This window comes from Haemaphysalis longicornis, unplaced genomic scaffold, assembly GCF_048455015.1.
Source record: "Haemaphysalis longicornis isolate Haplotype H1 unplaced genomic scaffold, Haemaphysalis longicornis Haplotype H1 scaffold_10, whole genome shotgun sequence".
Classification (NCBI taxonomy): Eukaryota; Metazoa; Arthropoda; class Arachnida; order Ixodida; family Ixodidae; genus Haemaphysalis; species Haemaphysalis longicornis.
The window spans coordinates 12,867,439-12,884,609 of NW_027526204.1; the positions used below are offsets into that span (position 1 = coordinate 12,867,439).

General features: G+C 46.3%; 1 protein-coding gene across 4 annotated transcripts in view; it reads right to left on the reverse strand.

Annotated features, from left to right (window-relative positions):
• Positions 1-7,793: 7,793 nt before the first annotated feature.
• The window catches only part of LOC144158197 (uncharacterized), a 29,269-nt gene continuing 19,891 nt past the window's right edge, over positions 7,794-17,171 (reverse strand). For 2 of the 4 annotated variants that reach the window (XM_077688889.1, XM_077688891.1), the window contains 4 exons: positions 15,345-15,494; positions 15,218-15,280; positions 12,722-12,857; positions 7,794-9,562 (listed from right to left, as the gene is read on the reverse strand). In XM_077688889.1, coding sequence (XP_077545015.1) covers positions 8,860-9,562; positions 12,722-12,857; positions 15,218-15,280; positions 15,345-15,494 — 1,052 coding nt within the window. In that variant the 3' untranslated portion in view covers positions 7,794-8,859. Of the gene's footprint in view, positions 9,563-12,721; positions 12,858-13,527; positions 13,599-15,217; positions 15,281-15,344; positions 15,495-17,171 lie in introns of all 4 variants that reach the window. The other 2 variants (XM_077688892.1, XM_077688890.1) reach the window with 2 other exon arrangements.

A 17,171-nucleotide genomic window follows, 5' to 3' on the forward strand; every position in this document is an offset into this window, starting at 1 on the left:
TTGAAAATTTATTATTTTAAAAACTAAGCCGTCAGGTTCCAATTTCTCATTAAAATCAGCATTAACCATTGCATTGCAGCTCTCGTTTTTTTTTCTTTGCTCTCCATTCTTCTCACTTGTTTTTCATATCTGGTCTCCAAGAACTTCCCAGCAAGCTGTCGCAGTTATTTTGTCGCACCCTCTTGTCACTTTCGTTTGCTGGGAGCGTTTCCCTTGAGTTCATGCTAGTCATGGTGCAGAGTTCAAAGTGCACAGTTTTCACTTTTGTTTGTTTTGTTGCTCATTCTGGAATTTAAAATGTTCCTTTTAGCTGTGTTATATACTTTCATAGCTGAACTTTCATAGTCTGAAAGTAATAAAGATTTTTGAAAGTAAGCACGGATAGTGCATTTTGTGCTTACTTACATTTAGCTTTAGTCTATGGTCAAATATTTCTCTAAAAACGTGCAAACCCTCAGCTGCTGCCAGGTTGTAATTCAGAAACAGTTCTAAGTGCACTAGTTTTGCAATCGCATATAATGTCAGGAGTGTGTGTAGCTCATGATTGTGGTCGTTGTCTGGCTGGAAGTCAAGGTGCTAGGATCACCGCAAGATAACAAGTGGCCATTTCAACTTTGCAAGTTTCAGCCTCCAATCATATCGTATCTGCTGAAAAAAAGTTTTTCACTTACCGCCAAACAAAACGTTGCTTACGCTGCCTGTTTCAGGAATTTTAAGTGCGAATGCACTTTATAAGCGACCCCAAACCATCCACCGCCGGCGGCGGCGGCGGCGGCGTCCGCAGTGCTCCTCTATATTTAAAAAAGAAACAGCATCCGACGCCAGGTTTCGATCCGAGGACTTTGCGGCCGCAGCGCGACGCTCTACCGACCAAGCCACGGACGCGACGGTGATATCAGTGTTAGTGACGCGCCTTATATCTTTAACGCATTCAAACTACGTCGTCAGCGGCGTGCGTTGGCGACTCAGCGGCGTTATAGCGGCTTGATAACTGCGTGGTGTACACGTGATACTACAAACCCGATGGAAGAGATGGAAGAGAAGGCGGCGAGGCGGTGGGCTGCGGGGGCCGAGCGCAAGCGCCGCAAGCGGGCCGACAACCGTGCATTCGCACTTTCACATTCTCCCCCTCGGGGAAATGCGGGGGAATTTTTTTTTTGTTGCGCTCTAAAGGAGCCATGAAGACAAAATACAAGTTTGTTTTATTCCAAGTTTGTTTTATTCGAAAGATTTCGTGTTTTATAGTGTCCTCAGCGCTTGTGCGGCAACAAATGATGGCCTAGTCACTGAGAAAGTAATCAATTTAGGTTAAAATTTTGATTCTCCCACCAAGCCGTGTGTTTTGGTGACGTCTACAATGCAGTCATAACGGTGCGTATGCAAAAGAACTGATGATTGTAGGGTTTAACGCGCCGACGCAACGCAGGCGATGAGGCGCGCCGTAGTGGAGGGCTCCGGATTAAATTAGACCACCTGGGGATCTTTAACGTGCGCCGAAATCTCGTACACACGGGCGTTTTTGCTTTTCGCCTCCATCAGAAAAGCGGCCGCCGCGGCCGGGAATCGAACCCGCGACCTCGTGCTCAGCAGCGCAACGCCTTAGCCACTGAGCCACCGCGGCGGGTAACGGCAAACAGGGAGCTTTGGACCCTGGGTAAAACGATGAAGTTTGAGGTGGTCAACCTGAACCGGGACCTGGTCCGTGCAGGCCGCAACGGAACGTTTGTGTTCGACGGCATACACTTCAGTGGCCGTCTAGCTGAGCCTGTAGGGCACCGACTGGCAGCCCGCACAGTGGCTTTTTTAGGGGGGCCCAGAACGTTCAAGAAGAAGGCGGACTGAGTGGAGGCGGAGATCTGACGGAGGCGGAGTGGAGGCGGGAGGCGGAGAGGCGGAGTGGAGAACTTACACTGTGCCATTCGGCTCTGCAGCCTTGTTTGCCGTAAAAACCTCCCAGATGGCACTAGCATACTCAGCACTCCGCCGTTACTTTGTTTTTGACCGTATTTACACCTGGCTTGTTTTTGTTACGGTAGAAAGTAATCACTTTGTGAAACAGGGGGTATGCTTGACAAACAGGGTCACGTAAGGCAACGTCGCTTACTTCAATCGGCCAGCGTCGTATAAGACAACTCCAAAGCGTCAGACTGTTGTGCAGCTACAGCAAGCATAGTGCGCCCAGTACCAACAGCAGTGGGCATCGGTACTTCTATGTCTACGTGAATTTTCGTAACTTTTGCTGTTTACCACACCATTCTTACTGCTGTAAAATGGACATGCATTACATTTAGGCGCAAATAGCTCGTTCGGCAAGCTTAGAAGCTCTGCCTAATTCGCGTTTGCTTTTGCCGGCCTCCTCCTATCGCAGATCAGTCTATTATGACATCATAGGTTCTGTTGCGGGAAACGAGCTAGTGTGTCGCATGGCGATTCCTTTTTTTCCCAATAATATAGCTTATTTGAGCGAAGTTTACATTAAAAGTGGTGTCAGTATGATTCTTATGAGGCAATATTTTGAATGAACCGAACTTGTGTTTTGTCTTCGTGGCTCCTTTAAATGTGTGGCCCAGTACTCCTGCTTTAACTGAACCTAAAAAAGTCAACACATGAAATAACCACCGTAGCATATGTTTTCTGTAGATTGTTTTTTTACCACAGTAGCATATGTTTTCTGTGGATTGTTTTTTTTAAGACATGCCCATACACAAATCAAAACAATGCTTTTTGTTAAACTTTTTCTAGGTTAAAATGCACGAATCAGCAGGAAATAGTACAGTTACTTTCACATCAACAGGAGGTTTTACCAAGCCACATCGTTCAGTAAGCTTGTCTCGAGTCTCTGTCAATGGTAAGGTGGTCTTCCGTGCAAATGAGCATAAAGAATTCCTGTTACTTTAAAGAAACCATCTGAAACTGAAGACGCAGTCGCATCCGCCGGAGGTACCCTCTTCAAGAGACCAGTTAGCGTTTTGTGCCAATTTGGCCACTTCTGATTTTGTGTGGGTTCCAAGAACGAAGCAGGTGAAATTGGAAGTGCGAAACAAGAACAAGTTTTCGTGCGACACCTGCACTTCATTTCGAAAGGTGTTCTTGCGTGTTCCACTGTTGAAAATGGAGTGCTTTCAGAGACATTTCAGAGATTTAAATATAGTTTAACAGGATTTTTTTTGCTCAATAAATTGGGGGAGTGGCTATTGCATGAGTGTTTCTGCTATTGTAGTAATGGGATTATATATGCTCTGCTTTTTAGTCTTTGCAGCGCTGCAGTTGACCATTTTGTATGTTAAGCTGTGGATATTACCCGCCGCGGTGGCTCAGTGGCTAAGGCGTTGCGCTGCTGAGCACGAGGTCGCGGGTTCGATTCCCGGCCGCGGCGGCCGCTTTTCTGATGGACGCGAAAAGCAAAAACGCCCGTGTGTACGAGATTTCGGCGCACGTTCAAGATCCCCAGGTGGCCAAAATTAATCCGGAGCCCTCCACTACGGCGCGCCTCATCGCCTGCGTTTCATCGGCGCGTTAAACCTCACAATCAATCAATCAAGCTGTGGATATTGGTTGGCATCATAAGGCTGCAGAGTGAAGTGTAGACGTAAACCGGAGGAGGAAGAGGAATAAACGTCCCTATGGAGCAGATACCCTTGGGGAAAAATTCTTATTCCAGGACCCCTTGAGACCGTCCGGCTTCTTGGGCTGTCTTCACTAGCCAAAGCTGACCGTTAGGGTCCAAGCTGGACAGTGCTTAATGGAGAGGAAGGGCAGGGGGTGGGTTAGGGTTCTTATCACAGCCCCGCATAATATGGTCAAGGGTACCCGTAGCCTCGCAGAAGTGGCATTGCGAGGAGTACAGGGTGAGGGCGAGAATGTGGGCTCTGGTTGGGTGGGGAAATGTGTCGGCTTGGATGCCTCGAAAGTGGCATTGCTCTTTTGTGTGGAAGGGGTATATTGTTCGCTCCAGGCGGTAGTGCCGCATTATTTTTTTTTAAAGGAGATTTTTCGCCGAACTCCTGACTAACCCGGTCCGTCAGATCTCAGGCTGGGCAGCTTCAATGCCGGGCATGTCGGCTTACGTGGTGTTGTGGGGGATGCTACAGTAGAATTTTTGTGGCAGGCGGTGAAATGAAGCCGCTTGAGAAAGTATTACACGCTTGTTGGCAATCCGTAAGTATGTTCTCTGCAGGGCTAGGGCGATGGCCACTTCTGCCTGTAGTGCATGGGTGGTAGAGATTGATGCGCTTGTGAGGAGGGCTTGAGCTGCAGTCGCAACAGCAGTCATGGCTGTCCTTCCAGGACAGGGGGCTGCGTCTGTGTACACTGGTGGAGCTGTGGCCGTACTGTTTGAAAATAGCTTTTGCTCTGGCGTCTCTGCGATCCTGGTGGCGTACGTCGGATGCATGTTCGGGGCAGTGGGACCACATCAATGAACTGTGAACTGGCGGATGTCATGTTGAAGCTGAGTTGCAATGACGCGGCGAGCGCACGCACAGTCTTATACCCGAGAGTTGCTGTGGTTAGTCTAGCGTAGTGATGCGTACCTCAAAGTAGCACATAATTGCAGTGGTGTATTGGACAATGCATCATAAGCTTGGGGTATATGCTGGGGGGGGGGGGCGTGCTACAAGAACTCTGTGCCATACTCGGAAGTACCAAACCCAGAGTAGCACATAACCACTTTTGGGTGTTGTAATCCTTATGAGCACGAATGTATGCTGCTTTCACACAAAATTCTTCATTTGGCAGAGCATACTGTTTCACTTTCCCAATAGGCACTGGTTGATTTTAAATATCTGACGTTAGGCTTAATGTTTAGGCCTAAGATTAGTTAACCCTAAAGTTGAGCCTCGAGACGTGTCATGCGAAGTCGAGCTACAGGTACTGGTTGAAAACGTTAGTCCGCAAAGCGTGACATGAATTGTCTGTCACTTTTTCCTGTGGGTACTGGTTGACCCTAACCACACACGCGTGATATTAGGCTTAACATCTGGTGCTTAGGCTTATTATTAGGTGCCCTTAAAGTTGAGCCTTTAGGCTTGCCAAGCAAAGTCATACTCGTACTTCAAGATGTGGGTATCGGTTGATGACAAATGTAAAAGCAGTTTGTGACCTATGAATAAGTGACTCAAGAACTCTTGGGAATATGTCTATAGATAAAGCATGTATGCGTGAGACTAATGGGGAATTCGTGCTTCCACATATGACATTTGAAGCATATTTGGGAAGACCCAAGCCATCTTAAGGTGGCCCTAAATAGTGTTCCAAAGGCTGCATTCTTGCATGTGCAGTCTCTAGAGTACATGTTCATCACAATATCTACCAAATGTTACATTTTTGCACACTGCAGTAGCCACAAAAAACAGGCCAGAAAGATATTTCATTTTTTTTCCTTGTTTACGTTTTATTTCTTGGGGTCATTCAGCCTCCTGTAATGCAGCAGCCACTGGGGGCATCATGGCATGCTATTGGTGTGGCCTATCAGATGCTGCAGCCAATCACCATTTCCAGTTCTGGGGGAAAACTGGTGGTTCAGGTGGCTTGAAGATGAGTGTCATTGCCATCTCCGCAAGTGATTCTCTGGTGTGGTGTATCCTTGTGGACACTAATGTCGATCTCTCCATCCGTTGCACGAGCTTTGCTGAGTTTATAGATGTAGATAAATGCAGTCTGTCGTTCATACGAAATGGATAACGCTGAAAAGTATGAAGCGTTTTCTGCAGGATGAAGCACTACACGCGGACGCCATGGTCACAAGCACCTGCCTCCACAAATCGACATATGCCACATCAGCTAAAAGTTCTCACCACTTGTCAGAATGGAGCTCGTGGTGGAAACAAAATTACACGCATGAAAGAGTATTATAGTGCAGTAAATAGTTGCTGTAGGGATTGACATGCGCTGCTAGTGAAAGCAGTGGTGGAATGACTGCTGCTATGCTAAGCCTAATGTGCAAAAAGGCCATGGAGGAACCTGTCTGCCGCACAGCACTGCATGCAAGAAGACACGAGCAAGTTGGCGGCAATCTTCAAAAATTGTGGGAGAACAAGTTGTGTGTGGGGCTACGCAATCTTGCTCTCCTAGCCCAGGGTTCCCTATTCTGAAAGGGATGCGGCGGCACGAGCGCGGTAGGTGTGAAAAGGAATGGGAAGTGGCACAACCAGTGGTAGGCAGAGCACGCACTTCGGCTGCTAGAAAAACCGTGCCGTACTGCCGAGCCGAGTGACTGTGCTCATCTTGGAGCAACAAGGACCGCGACTGGTTTCTAACTTATTGACAAGAACATTCCCTGATAGGGGTTTTAGTAGGTCATTTACAGTGCATAGATAAAATATATGAGTTTACATTGTACGATGAAATAAAGGAAAATCGCTTCAGTTTTTGCGGGGGGTGGAAAAAGGTTGTGACAAGTAATAATAACATGAAAAATAGAATTGCGCAGGTTTTTTTTTGTACAATGTTATTTAAGGTGAAACTTGGAAAAACAAAAAATGGCTGTAGAACGTGTGTATTCTGAAGCTTATCCAATCGGTAATGGTTCTAGGAAAGAGTATACTTGTAACTGGGCGCACAACGGGGTGACTGTTAATACGCATCTTTGCCTAGTCGCGCGTATCCTGATGAAAATGAAGTAACATCCGAAATATTTGTGTAAATGTTCTTGCTCTGAGCTGGTGAGATCGTAGCAGTCACAGTGCTTTGAGGCGCCAGGAAACAAGCTACTCTTCAACATGAGGCATTATAGAAAGAGCAGCTCGCATTTCCCCACCGAAATTCTTGCGAGTAAATTGTTATGCCAGATGGCACTGGGTGGTGTTTGCCAGCCCGGCAAGGACATGCGGAAGGTGTCTTGCAGGGTAGCATATGTGATCATTTCACTGCCGATTCTTCCTGTCTTCTGCAGCACATTCCCAGTTCCACACCTAGAAAGCTTCACTGTTGTGACACCCAGTACGCGAGGAGGAATCGCTTTATCTGCTTTTTAAAAAAAAATTTTGGTAATTCAACCAAGCTAAGAAAATGCTTGCCGTCTTTAGTTTCTTACCTTCATTTTCAATACAACCTCACGTGTTTTCAGGCTGAGTTGATAGGCGGACATGGCTACAAACTTTTTCTGGGCCCCTGTCCTTCGCCCATATGTCTGACATCTGGCTCACTTTCTATGCCACACATTCCACCTCATTCTCCTGAGCCAACGCCTGTCGTAACATTGCCTAACGTGTCGCCCGCTTTCCAATGGGGGCGGTAGGGACGCTTAGTTCAGGCACTCATTCGGTATGTGGCGCGCGCCGGCGGACGTCCCGCCTTACGTCAATGCTCGCGAGCCGCGAACACTGAACCCACTTCTACAGTGTCTGTCAGCTTGCCTCGAAGGTGTCTGAGCGCCGCCTAGAGAACACTAGACAAACTGTCAACTATTTTGCATAGTTTCCGAGAAGCGGCGCTGGCTGGCGGACATGGAAGCACGGAGAAAGGCTACGGAGCGGGAAAGGGTAGGAGGGAGAAACAGGAGCGAGGCTGTTTGGCCATTTTTCGTTCGCGTGTTAGGCAAGGATTATACAGGCGGCGTTGCCTGAGCTCACCCTTCCCCTGCATACAGCAGTGGATGGATTCATTCAAACTTTATCTTTCACGTATCTAAAGCTTACGCTTATACTTTGCATCCTAAATGTTGGTTAATTCATCTACCCATTCATAAGCATGCTCCAATAGTAGTCTGTAGTTGGTACTCAGCTCCATAATTACCCCATTTAGGTGTGGCTAGAGGCATTCGGGTGGATGAAATGAATGCTGAGAGCCAGAGGTAAACGTAACAGTTTAATCCGCAGACGGGCAAACTGCACCAGCGATACAGCAATCACCAGAGAACAAGAAGTTTGAGAGAGTGATCACGGAAGGGCAAAAAACGCAATATTCCTCGTAAATTGCACCAAGCATCGTTCAGTTCACAACTGGGAACACCTGCCCACATGAAGTAAGCCTGTCCAGATACAACACAGCGCTGCCAGCGACACCGAAGCAGGTACCAATGACATTGCACCAGGTCGAAGCACCAGTGTAGTGAACACCTGGCTCATTGAGAGAGCAGTCAGAGATAAGGCGAAAATTCACATTTTGGGGGCTTTACACACTGAAGCTGCACTACGCTATAAGGTGCCACTAGAGAGCCCTGGGTTAATTTTGAAGACCTGGGGATGCGTCAAAATTTCGCCACAGGGGCGTTTTCACTTTTCGCCTCCATTTGAAAAGATGAGCCACATGGTCTGCACAGGCATGCAGCTTCAGCAAGTTCAGAAGTGGTCGGTTTGGTTTTTCCAGGCTGTACTCGGCATGTTTATCCCAACCATGTGTTCTTTTGCACGAGTTTGTTTATGACGGATAAGCACTGGCACGTCTGGCATCCTGCAACACATTGCTACCCCTTGAACCAGAGTCAAAAGATCCCTAGAAAACCGCACTGTTTGCATTTTTCTCTGGTGGCATGGTTTTAGACCACTAAACACAAATGATTTGGACAATTAACAGCATGTTCTTGGACAAGGGCTATCAAACCCTAGTGCTTGAAAGATAAAGTTAGTTTGCCATAACCTTTCTCACACGTACGTGACACCCCAAATCTTGAAGTCGATGTGAAATCTGCAGTCTGATAGTTCTTACCTTTCAGAAAAGCATTACACATTAGAAGCAAAACTGCTCCAATTTCTGTATACTTCCACATGCAGGAAATGGCTACATTTCAGGAGTAGCTTTTCTAACCGACTTTATGCTTTTTGCCAGTGCGCAATTTCTCATGCCTGTCCATATTTCCTTTGCAAAACTCATCTCTGCTAGTTACTGCAGATGCAGGGTGGTTTGTAGCTGTGCGATCTTTCATGAGTAACCAGACGGAGTTCCCACAGATGCCACAGACATCTGGTTTTTTGCCGACTTGCAATCGCTCTTGTTTGACAACAGTTTCTTTTCAAGCAGAAGCTTCCTGACTGACACTGGAGACTTAGGATTGCTCACTGCGGTGAAACAGGTTGTATCTGACAAGTGACCCTTCTCAAGTAAAATTTTCCTAATGGATAATGCAGACATAGGATTTTTCACCCGCGTGCAATCCCGCGTGTCTGCCAACAGTCCGTTGTCAAGTAAAAGTTTTCTGACAGACATTGGAGACTTAGCCGGTGTGCATTCGCTCAGGTCTGACAACAGTCCCTTGTCGAGCAAAAGTTTTCTTACAGACATCGCAGACCTACGTGGCATGTCTGACAACAGTCCTTTTTCAATTAAAACTTTCCCGATGGACACCGCAGACGTGCTTGCCGGTGAGCGATCTGATATTACTGACACTCTGTGCAAATCTCTTTCGAAAGGCTCCTTACAGGTAGGCCTTCTTGCTGGTGCGCACTTTTTAGTAGATGAGGACGCAGTTCTTCCAGGCATTTTCCTGAAAATCCTGCAGATGTGGGTCTTTTTTCCGGCATCCGTGTTAGTGAAATTATTCTTCGTATGGCTGGCCTGCTGACATGACCGGTTTGAATGAAGCTTTCTTCGCAAGTAGATCCCCTCGTGGTTGTTCTGAAGCTCCCTAAGAAGATATAAAAGCATGGACGCAAAATAAAGACCTTGAAAAGGTAATGCCACACCGATAACCAAACTCCCTAGAGAATATTTTGGCCCCACGTGTTACCATAACTGTTTGTACAAACACCAAAAACCAGGAGCCACTGGAAAGATCAACAAGGCAGTTTCGCAAAGTAATGGCAGTACAGAATGAGCACTTATTAGCATACATAGCCTTGTGCTGTGTCTGTTCGTGTTCTCTTCTGCATGTTCCCTTGTTCTGGGTCGTTTATTCTTTCAAAGCGTAGGTGCTCTCCTAACTTCCCATTTGAGCGAAATGGAGATCATTGGTGCATGCCCTTTACAGCAAGTGCCTTTTAAGCGAATTTCACCTAGGTTCAGAATCGACATTCGAACCAGAATGAGTTACACTTATGCTGCATTTCTTGCACGTTGCTAGGCCACAAAAACAACTGCAATGTCCTGAGTGTGAACAAGCCAGATTTAGTGAGGTACCAACAAGTAGAACAAAATAAAAGCTCCTGTGATGGCTGGACAAGATGTCTAGTAGCTGATGAAAACATAGTGCATGATAGCTCAGATGTTTCCCAAAAACACTTTTGATCATGTGAAAAAGTAAGGGCATTCATTCGGCTAATCGAGCAGGACACCTAGCAGACGACGCTCTCTAGCCACATGACAAGGCCAGCGCTAGCAATAATGAGCTGAGTCACAACTCCGCAGCGGTGGTGGTGGTTTTGTTGGATAAGGCGGTGTTAGCCTGGCAAGATGTGCCGGCAATTGCTTCACCCGAGCATCACCTAATAGGTCAATAATATGGCCACTTCATCATGAATCTGCCAGCCCCGTCTCCAAAAGTAAGCTAAGAAAATGCGACACTTCCCTACGCAGCACCCAATGTTCCTTTGAGAAGACTATTAAACCACACTTGCAGCATACGTACTAGCACACGTATGTGGTTTCACAAAGCTAAGGCAAATTTTAGCGGGCTCTGACGTTAGCACAACAAATGCAGCGCAAGCACAATAAAAAAAATCCTGGGCTATCTCCACTAACGGGAAACGCGAAGCATGCAGTGTATAAGTGTATTAAAAGATTGCAAGTCTCTCTCTTGCCGCATGGCATGCGCCGGTGTAAGGAGCAATCGCACACTCACTGAGGCGGTGGCGCCCTCTCTTGCGTTGAACCGGATTTAAGCAATTGACTGAGAAACGGACTGACCGTAAGTTGTCTGTGTTGAATGCTGCAGCATGCTAAGAAGTATGCTTTACAGGAAAAAACCTGGCATTTGAAACCAATTTCAATATGGAATTTAACAAATTTCTGCCATTAATGGAATTAAACCCCGATTATTTCTCACTTTTAAATTACTGTAAATCATGTCAGTTCAGTTTGAGCTGGTTTTATCCATTATACACTTGTTTTTTGACCATCGTTTGACAACTTCATTTACCGCGACGACAGGAGACACCGACAGCCCAAGCCCCTAAGGTGCATCACCCCTAAAAGCATGTATGGAAACTGTGGGAGTTCGCCCGTACACCTGATAAAAACATTTTCCCTTTTGAGAAGCACTGACAGGGAACAGAAGACCACTGTGCCCTCTTGAAACCATTCGCCAGTTCCTAATTACAAGACAGTTTTTTTGCGCCCTGGCACACACTTTGCGTGGACATAGTGTGAGCCCCTGTCTGTTCTGTGTTCATTGGGCTGTGATCGTGCAATGTGGGAATGCCCGGCTGCTCAAGAACTTCACGATGGTGAATCAAACCCTCGCGATCTCTACAGGACTGTTTACTGCCTTGCTTCCCTGTTATTGTGGTCTACCATTAGTCTGTACACATTATATCAATTGTACAGTCGTCCACCGTCTTAGCTGGAGCACCGCTTTACCCACTTATCGTATCCTCCTTCCTTGGTGTAGGGTAATTTCATCATAACTGCTGTGTTTCTCTGAAGTTTAAGGGGCACTTAAGTCCTCCAAATCCGTTTGAACAGTTTTTTAGCAGCATTTTTTAGATATTCCACGCTAAATTTGAATCTGGTGTTCCAGCTAAGTGTGTGGATGACTATACGTGCACTTAACGCGGCTCCTGATGTTATCCCTGCCTCTTCCTTCCCAACTTGTAGATCCCCATGAGCAACAAACCCGTTGCAGCCGGCACTAGCTCAGCAGGTTTGCTGAGCATAGATGACTGCAGGGTGCGAATAAGTAGTGTGAATGTCCCTCCCCCATTATGACACTCAACGTTGGGGCCTTGTTTGCGGAGATCAGCGGAAGATATGGCCACGTCCTTTGTTCTGTGCGATGAACGATTCAAACACAGATGAAACACTTCAGGCCTAGCCATAGAGCAAGTCACTAGCAGAGGCAAACCTTCCTGAGATTAAAGTGAATAATACTTAGTGTTGAGGCGTTTTAAATTGGTTAAGCATCAAGTTTGCCCCACTAAGAACCAGTCATGCTTGTTGGTTCCTGCCAATTATTTACAGTGCACGCACACGAAGGACAAAGCAAAACATTACACCACAAGCACTGAGCCCTACTCATGAGTGTTGCGGGACATCGTTGCCATGCGAGCGGACAGGGTTGTTGTAGAATTATTAGAGCCATGGAGCCCAAACCATTTTGAAAGCCTGGAACAGTAGGTGAGCTCCATTTTTGGTCTGAGTTCCTGGCATATATTTTCTCTGCTGTATTTTCCTTTGGCTACAGGAGCTGCGGCTCTAGCCTTGTATGCCACAAAGGGCTAACTGCTATTGCTGCCTGGCAAAGGTGTGTGAACCGTTCAGATGCACCAAACTAGCCCACTTGAAGCCTTGTCCACTTTGTATTTCCTCATCCTGGAACGAGTGGTTATCTTAACAGGTAAGTACTGTTTTCAGACGTCGGGGCTCTTTCTTGGTGTTGCACGAAGGCACATTTCCTTGTCAAGGTGCAAATTCCGAATAAAAGCACTTGCATTTTCAGCATTCCCTGAACAACAAAGTGCAAATGGCTGTCAGTTTCAAAAATGCCCACAATGGCCTAAGGTGAATCATTACTAAAGAGCAAATCCACGTACTTGCTCGTACAAGTCCGGCATGGTTCATGACAATGTAAAAGTTGCAGGCAAGAAAAGCTGAGAGAAGCCAAGATCATGTGTATGCACAGGACACTAACCATGTGTTGCTAAATTGTGAGGAGCGGACATCATTCACTTGCTGTCCCTCTGCACCCTCCACTTTGTTCACACTATGGTGTCGAGCGGGGAATTCTCTGAAGGAGGCACCAGCTGGCGAACCGTCAACCTGAGACCCTGAAAGAAGAAAAAGAGCACATCATCTAGCAACAACTGCTGCTACACTAATCCCCTTTGGAATCACCCAAAGGCCATCTACTAATCTCCTCTGCGATCATTCAAAAGCCCACATTAAATGGTTACTTTCACTAGATTCAGTGAAGCAATGTGCATTGCTAAAACCTGAGAAGTTTTGCATGTGGTTACTCCTTTGCTAGGAAAACAACTAACGCTGCCAACATACGGCAAATGCATCCTCAGTACAATCTGGGGTAGAGGTAATAGTGCGTTGGTTACAACTAATTCTGTATCAACGAGACTTCAACCGCCACATAAGATTTTTGGTTCTCCATCCATTTCTCATAAGAAGCAATGCGCTAAATTTCCCTTGTCAATGAACAACTTCCTCTCGGCAGCTTTGCTTTAATGAAATTTCCACAAAGAAAATATTGGAAATTTAGATATATATGGTAACTAAAAATTTTACACTTGTACATTCCGACCACCTTGAAGGCACGCAGTCATTGATGTAATATTTTGGCTCTTTTTTATAAAGCAGAACCCAATGACACAGCACCACATGGAGATCGGACTGAACTTGTAACTGTGCCCATGTTTAAAGAGTTGACTATCTTCATTGGCTGCTGCAATGACCATGCAGCTAAGATCAACTTGTAAAGGAGCTCACTTGCAGCGAAGTCATAGTCAAGCCACATCGAGATGAATGAATGAATTTATTTCATGAGGATGCCGCTATGGCTGAAAAGGGAAAAGGGGGGGGGGGCGAAACAAAGAAAAGATAGTACACATTTTAGGTCCTTCCCACAAGGAGTGCCTCTCTGGCAAAGGTCCACATTGTGAGCAGCATGTCTTCTAATTGGTAAATGATAAAATGTCTATTGGCCATCGGTGTTTCATAGCGCTGCTTTCATGGATTTTTGCGAGTCATTTGACTTGCCAGGACAGCGCTGCCAAGTAAAAGTAAAATATGGACGTTCTCTAAATGATTTCAAGAGTGGTGTTGGTTGTTTTGTTGGATCAGGCGGCATTAGCATGGCACAAGATGTGCCGGCAATTGCTGCCCGGGCACCACCGAATGAGTCAATATTATGGTCATTTCACCACGAGCCCGCCAGTTCTGTCTCCTCACGTTTGACGGAGCCTCGTCGAATTTCACTATGGCCAGGTGTTTAGGTGCTCAACTTCGTGTTGACTGTGAGCAAATTTCTACAAGCTTTGTGAACCCGACTGATAATGCTAAGAATGTTTACGTTATCCTAGACGCCTGCCACATGATAAAACTTATCCGCAATTCCTTGGCGAACTTAAGCTACATTGTTGACGCTGAAGGAAAGCACATCAAGTGGGCCTACATAGTGGCATTGGAGGCATTTCAGCGTTCGGAAGGGCTGCGGCTGGGAAACAAACTCACGAAAGTCCACGTGCAATGGGAAAAACAAAAAAATGAAGGTGCGGTATGCTGAAGGAAGATAAGAACGCGCGACGCTTCCCTGCGCAGCATCCAATGTCCCCTTGGAAAGACGATGTGGTGTGTGGGGCTCCCAACTTTTGCATCGCTTGGCTAGTACGCCTTGGCTAGTGATTTCTACGATTCCAAGCCGTCCTGGGAGGCTTATCTTAGGCATTTGACAGTCGACAACATGGCAGAAGCGCGGTACGACGATTACTGAGATATCGAGAATGCCCATCCAACGGTGCCGTCGGATGTGAAGCATGTTGTTTTACAGAACCGAAACCGAAACTTGTTTGAATGCTAACCAATTACGGTGCGTCTCCTCCCGTCGTCACAGCCTTTAGTTGGTGCGGCCGCCGCAAACCGCGCATGGTAGTTTTTCTTCTTTCACGCTTTGTAAAATAATTACTGACTTGTCAACCGGATAAACAATGAAAAGTGTGCTAATTTGAGCCAGTCTAGCAGTGCAAGCAAGAACGGGAGCTTGACAAATTCACCTCAGTGTCCCTTTAACGATCCCCAGGTGGTCAAAGTTGATCTCGAGCCCTCCGCTATGGCACGCCTCATAGCCTGTGCCGCGTCGGTGTGCTAAGCCTCAGAGTCAATGAACACATCAATCAAGCGTGCTTCTCTCGCAACGTTCGCTGAAAGGCAGCTCCCTTTCAGCCCCACATGGAGCCATTCATTTCGGAATTGGCAGCGTTGCACGGAAGACCGCACCTACACCACCTTGATCCAAACCGCAAAGGAAGCGACGCAACAAATTGGTTTTTGACACAAGGGCGGCAAGCGTCACGTGAAAGCAACACGCGTCTAGGAGCTGCAAATTGAAATTTTAGGGTCCATCCACACACAAAGTGATCCACTACACCACACCACTCGCGAGAGAAGAAACAATCCTCACCCGGGACTTCCTCTTCAGTCTGGCATTGTGAACTGCTCAGGAACTGTACCGTGCACTGGGTAGCTGAAAATGAAGTGCACACGTGGGAGTTATCTGATAAGCCTAGAAAGCAGGGTGCACGAAATACCTGTGGCCGCAGTGGATACGCTGGCCTGCGTCTCCTGGCTGCAGGTCACGTCAGGACTGTGGGCTACACCTGACGGCCCGGCTACGATGTGGCCTGCAATCTTTGATGGCATCGCTGCGTGGCGCACGGTTGGAGTCAGTGCTGTGTTTCCTGGGGGTGAAAAGCACAGACAGAGGATATTTTAGACAATTACGAGAAAAGTAGACAGAAGAGAACTTTTGCTCGTTCACCCAAAAAAACTGGGCGCCTAGGGTACATCCACACCAGAGGAGTGTGACGGGCGAAATTCCAACTTTAATCAAATTCGAGTCAGACAGCACAGAAGGGCAGTGAATGATTCGGACAACAACTTCAATATCAACAAAGCAGGGTTCTTACTTTGCGTTAAGAAAAACTCCCTGATCAAGAAGTGAAACTCCAAGATGTTTCACAATTTTAACTTCCTCTGTCCAACGGCTTTCAACACTGGAGCCATAATTTTCAGCCAGAGAATTGTGATGCATCAGTCTAGGAACTGCTTTTTTAATGTGCAAGCATGAGCTTAAAAGTCAACTGCACTCAAATTTTTCCTTGCCCAAATTTGATCCAAATAAGTAGTTTATGCTTGCGAAATCACCACGGCAAAATATTACGTCTTGTATGCACGGAGACCGCTATACCGTCGTTCAAAGCAGCTCTAAGCAGACGACATTTGCACCTGGCGGAGAGTCGCCGAAACAAGTTTTTAGCAGCCTGTGAAGAAGAAGAGGAACATGTTTTGTGAGGTTCACGCTTCTCTGGCGGCTCGCACAGTGCGCTACTGGGCGAAGGGATGTGCTCACCGGCGGTTTCTCTGCTCCAGCGCAGCGCTGTATTGCCGTTGGCATCACATGTTGAAAACTAACCACATAGTAGCAATATCCGCCTTTTTTTTTCAATACAATAAAGGAAATTGAAAGTCTACAAACTATACGTGTGCTTGCGATCGTTCTGGAGTTGGCAAAACTTTTTCCATATAACATTTACTCCAAAAATAATGCAAAATGCGCACTTGTCTGTGCATTTATCATCCCCACAAAAAGGATTTTTTATCTTTTAACAGACAAAAAGGATCCTTCATAAATTCTTGCCAGTGTACTTTTGCATCCAATATTTGCCATATTTAGGCTGGCCCTATGCCATTTCTGCCCCTCAGAGCTCTGCAAAAGTTTTGACGACTGAACCAGAGTTGTTCTACGCCCGGGGATAAACATGTGCTACTTTCCCCTAGTGATCCTAAATCAGCCTTGCTTGTGGTAACCAATACATCCGAACAAAGACAGGCCGTCGTCCTCGCAAAGCGCGAAAGCTAATGAAACTGCTCCTCTCCTAAACGATAAGCTACATTATTTTTTCAATCCCGAAAAAAGTATTTCTTTTTGCAGAGTATTAGACGTTGTTTAATTGAAAGTAAAATGTTATCAACTGCACATCTCTCCAATGAAAGTAGAAAACAGTGGTAGACAGGTCAATTTTTTCGCATATTAGTGCATCATCTAGCCGTGGAAGCTAAATGATGCATTGATTTGTTTAAGCAAAAATTTGATTCGATTCTCAGCGATTCGATGTGCAGCGAGGTGAAAGTTACCGGGCGGATATTCACAAAGCTGCTTAGCGAAAACAGTTTGTAATTGATCTCTGCCACGGTGTAAGAATATTCTTACACCGTGATCTCTGCCCATGAGTGGTTTGTTCTTTTCAAAAAAAGCGATACGATAGCCGAGATGATGGCTAACCAAAGCTGATTTTCAATATCGTACGAGCAAGTATCTCTGTAAACCTGGACTTGTTGTTTTCACTCGCAATGCC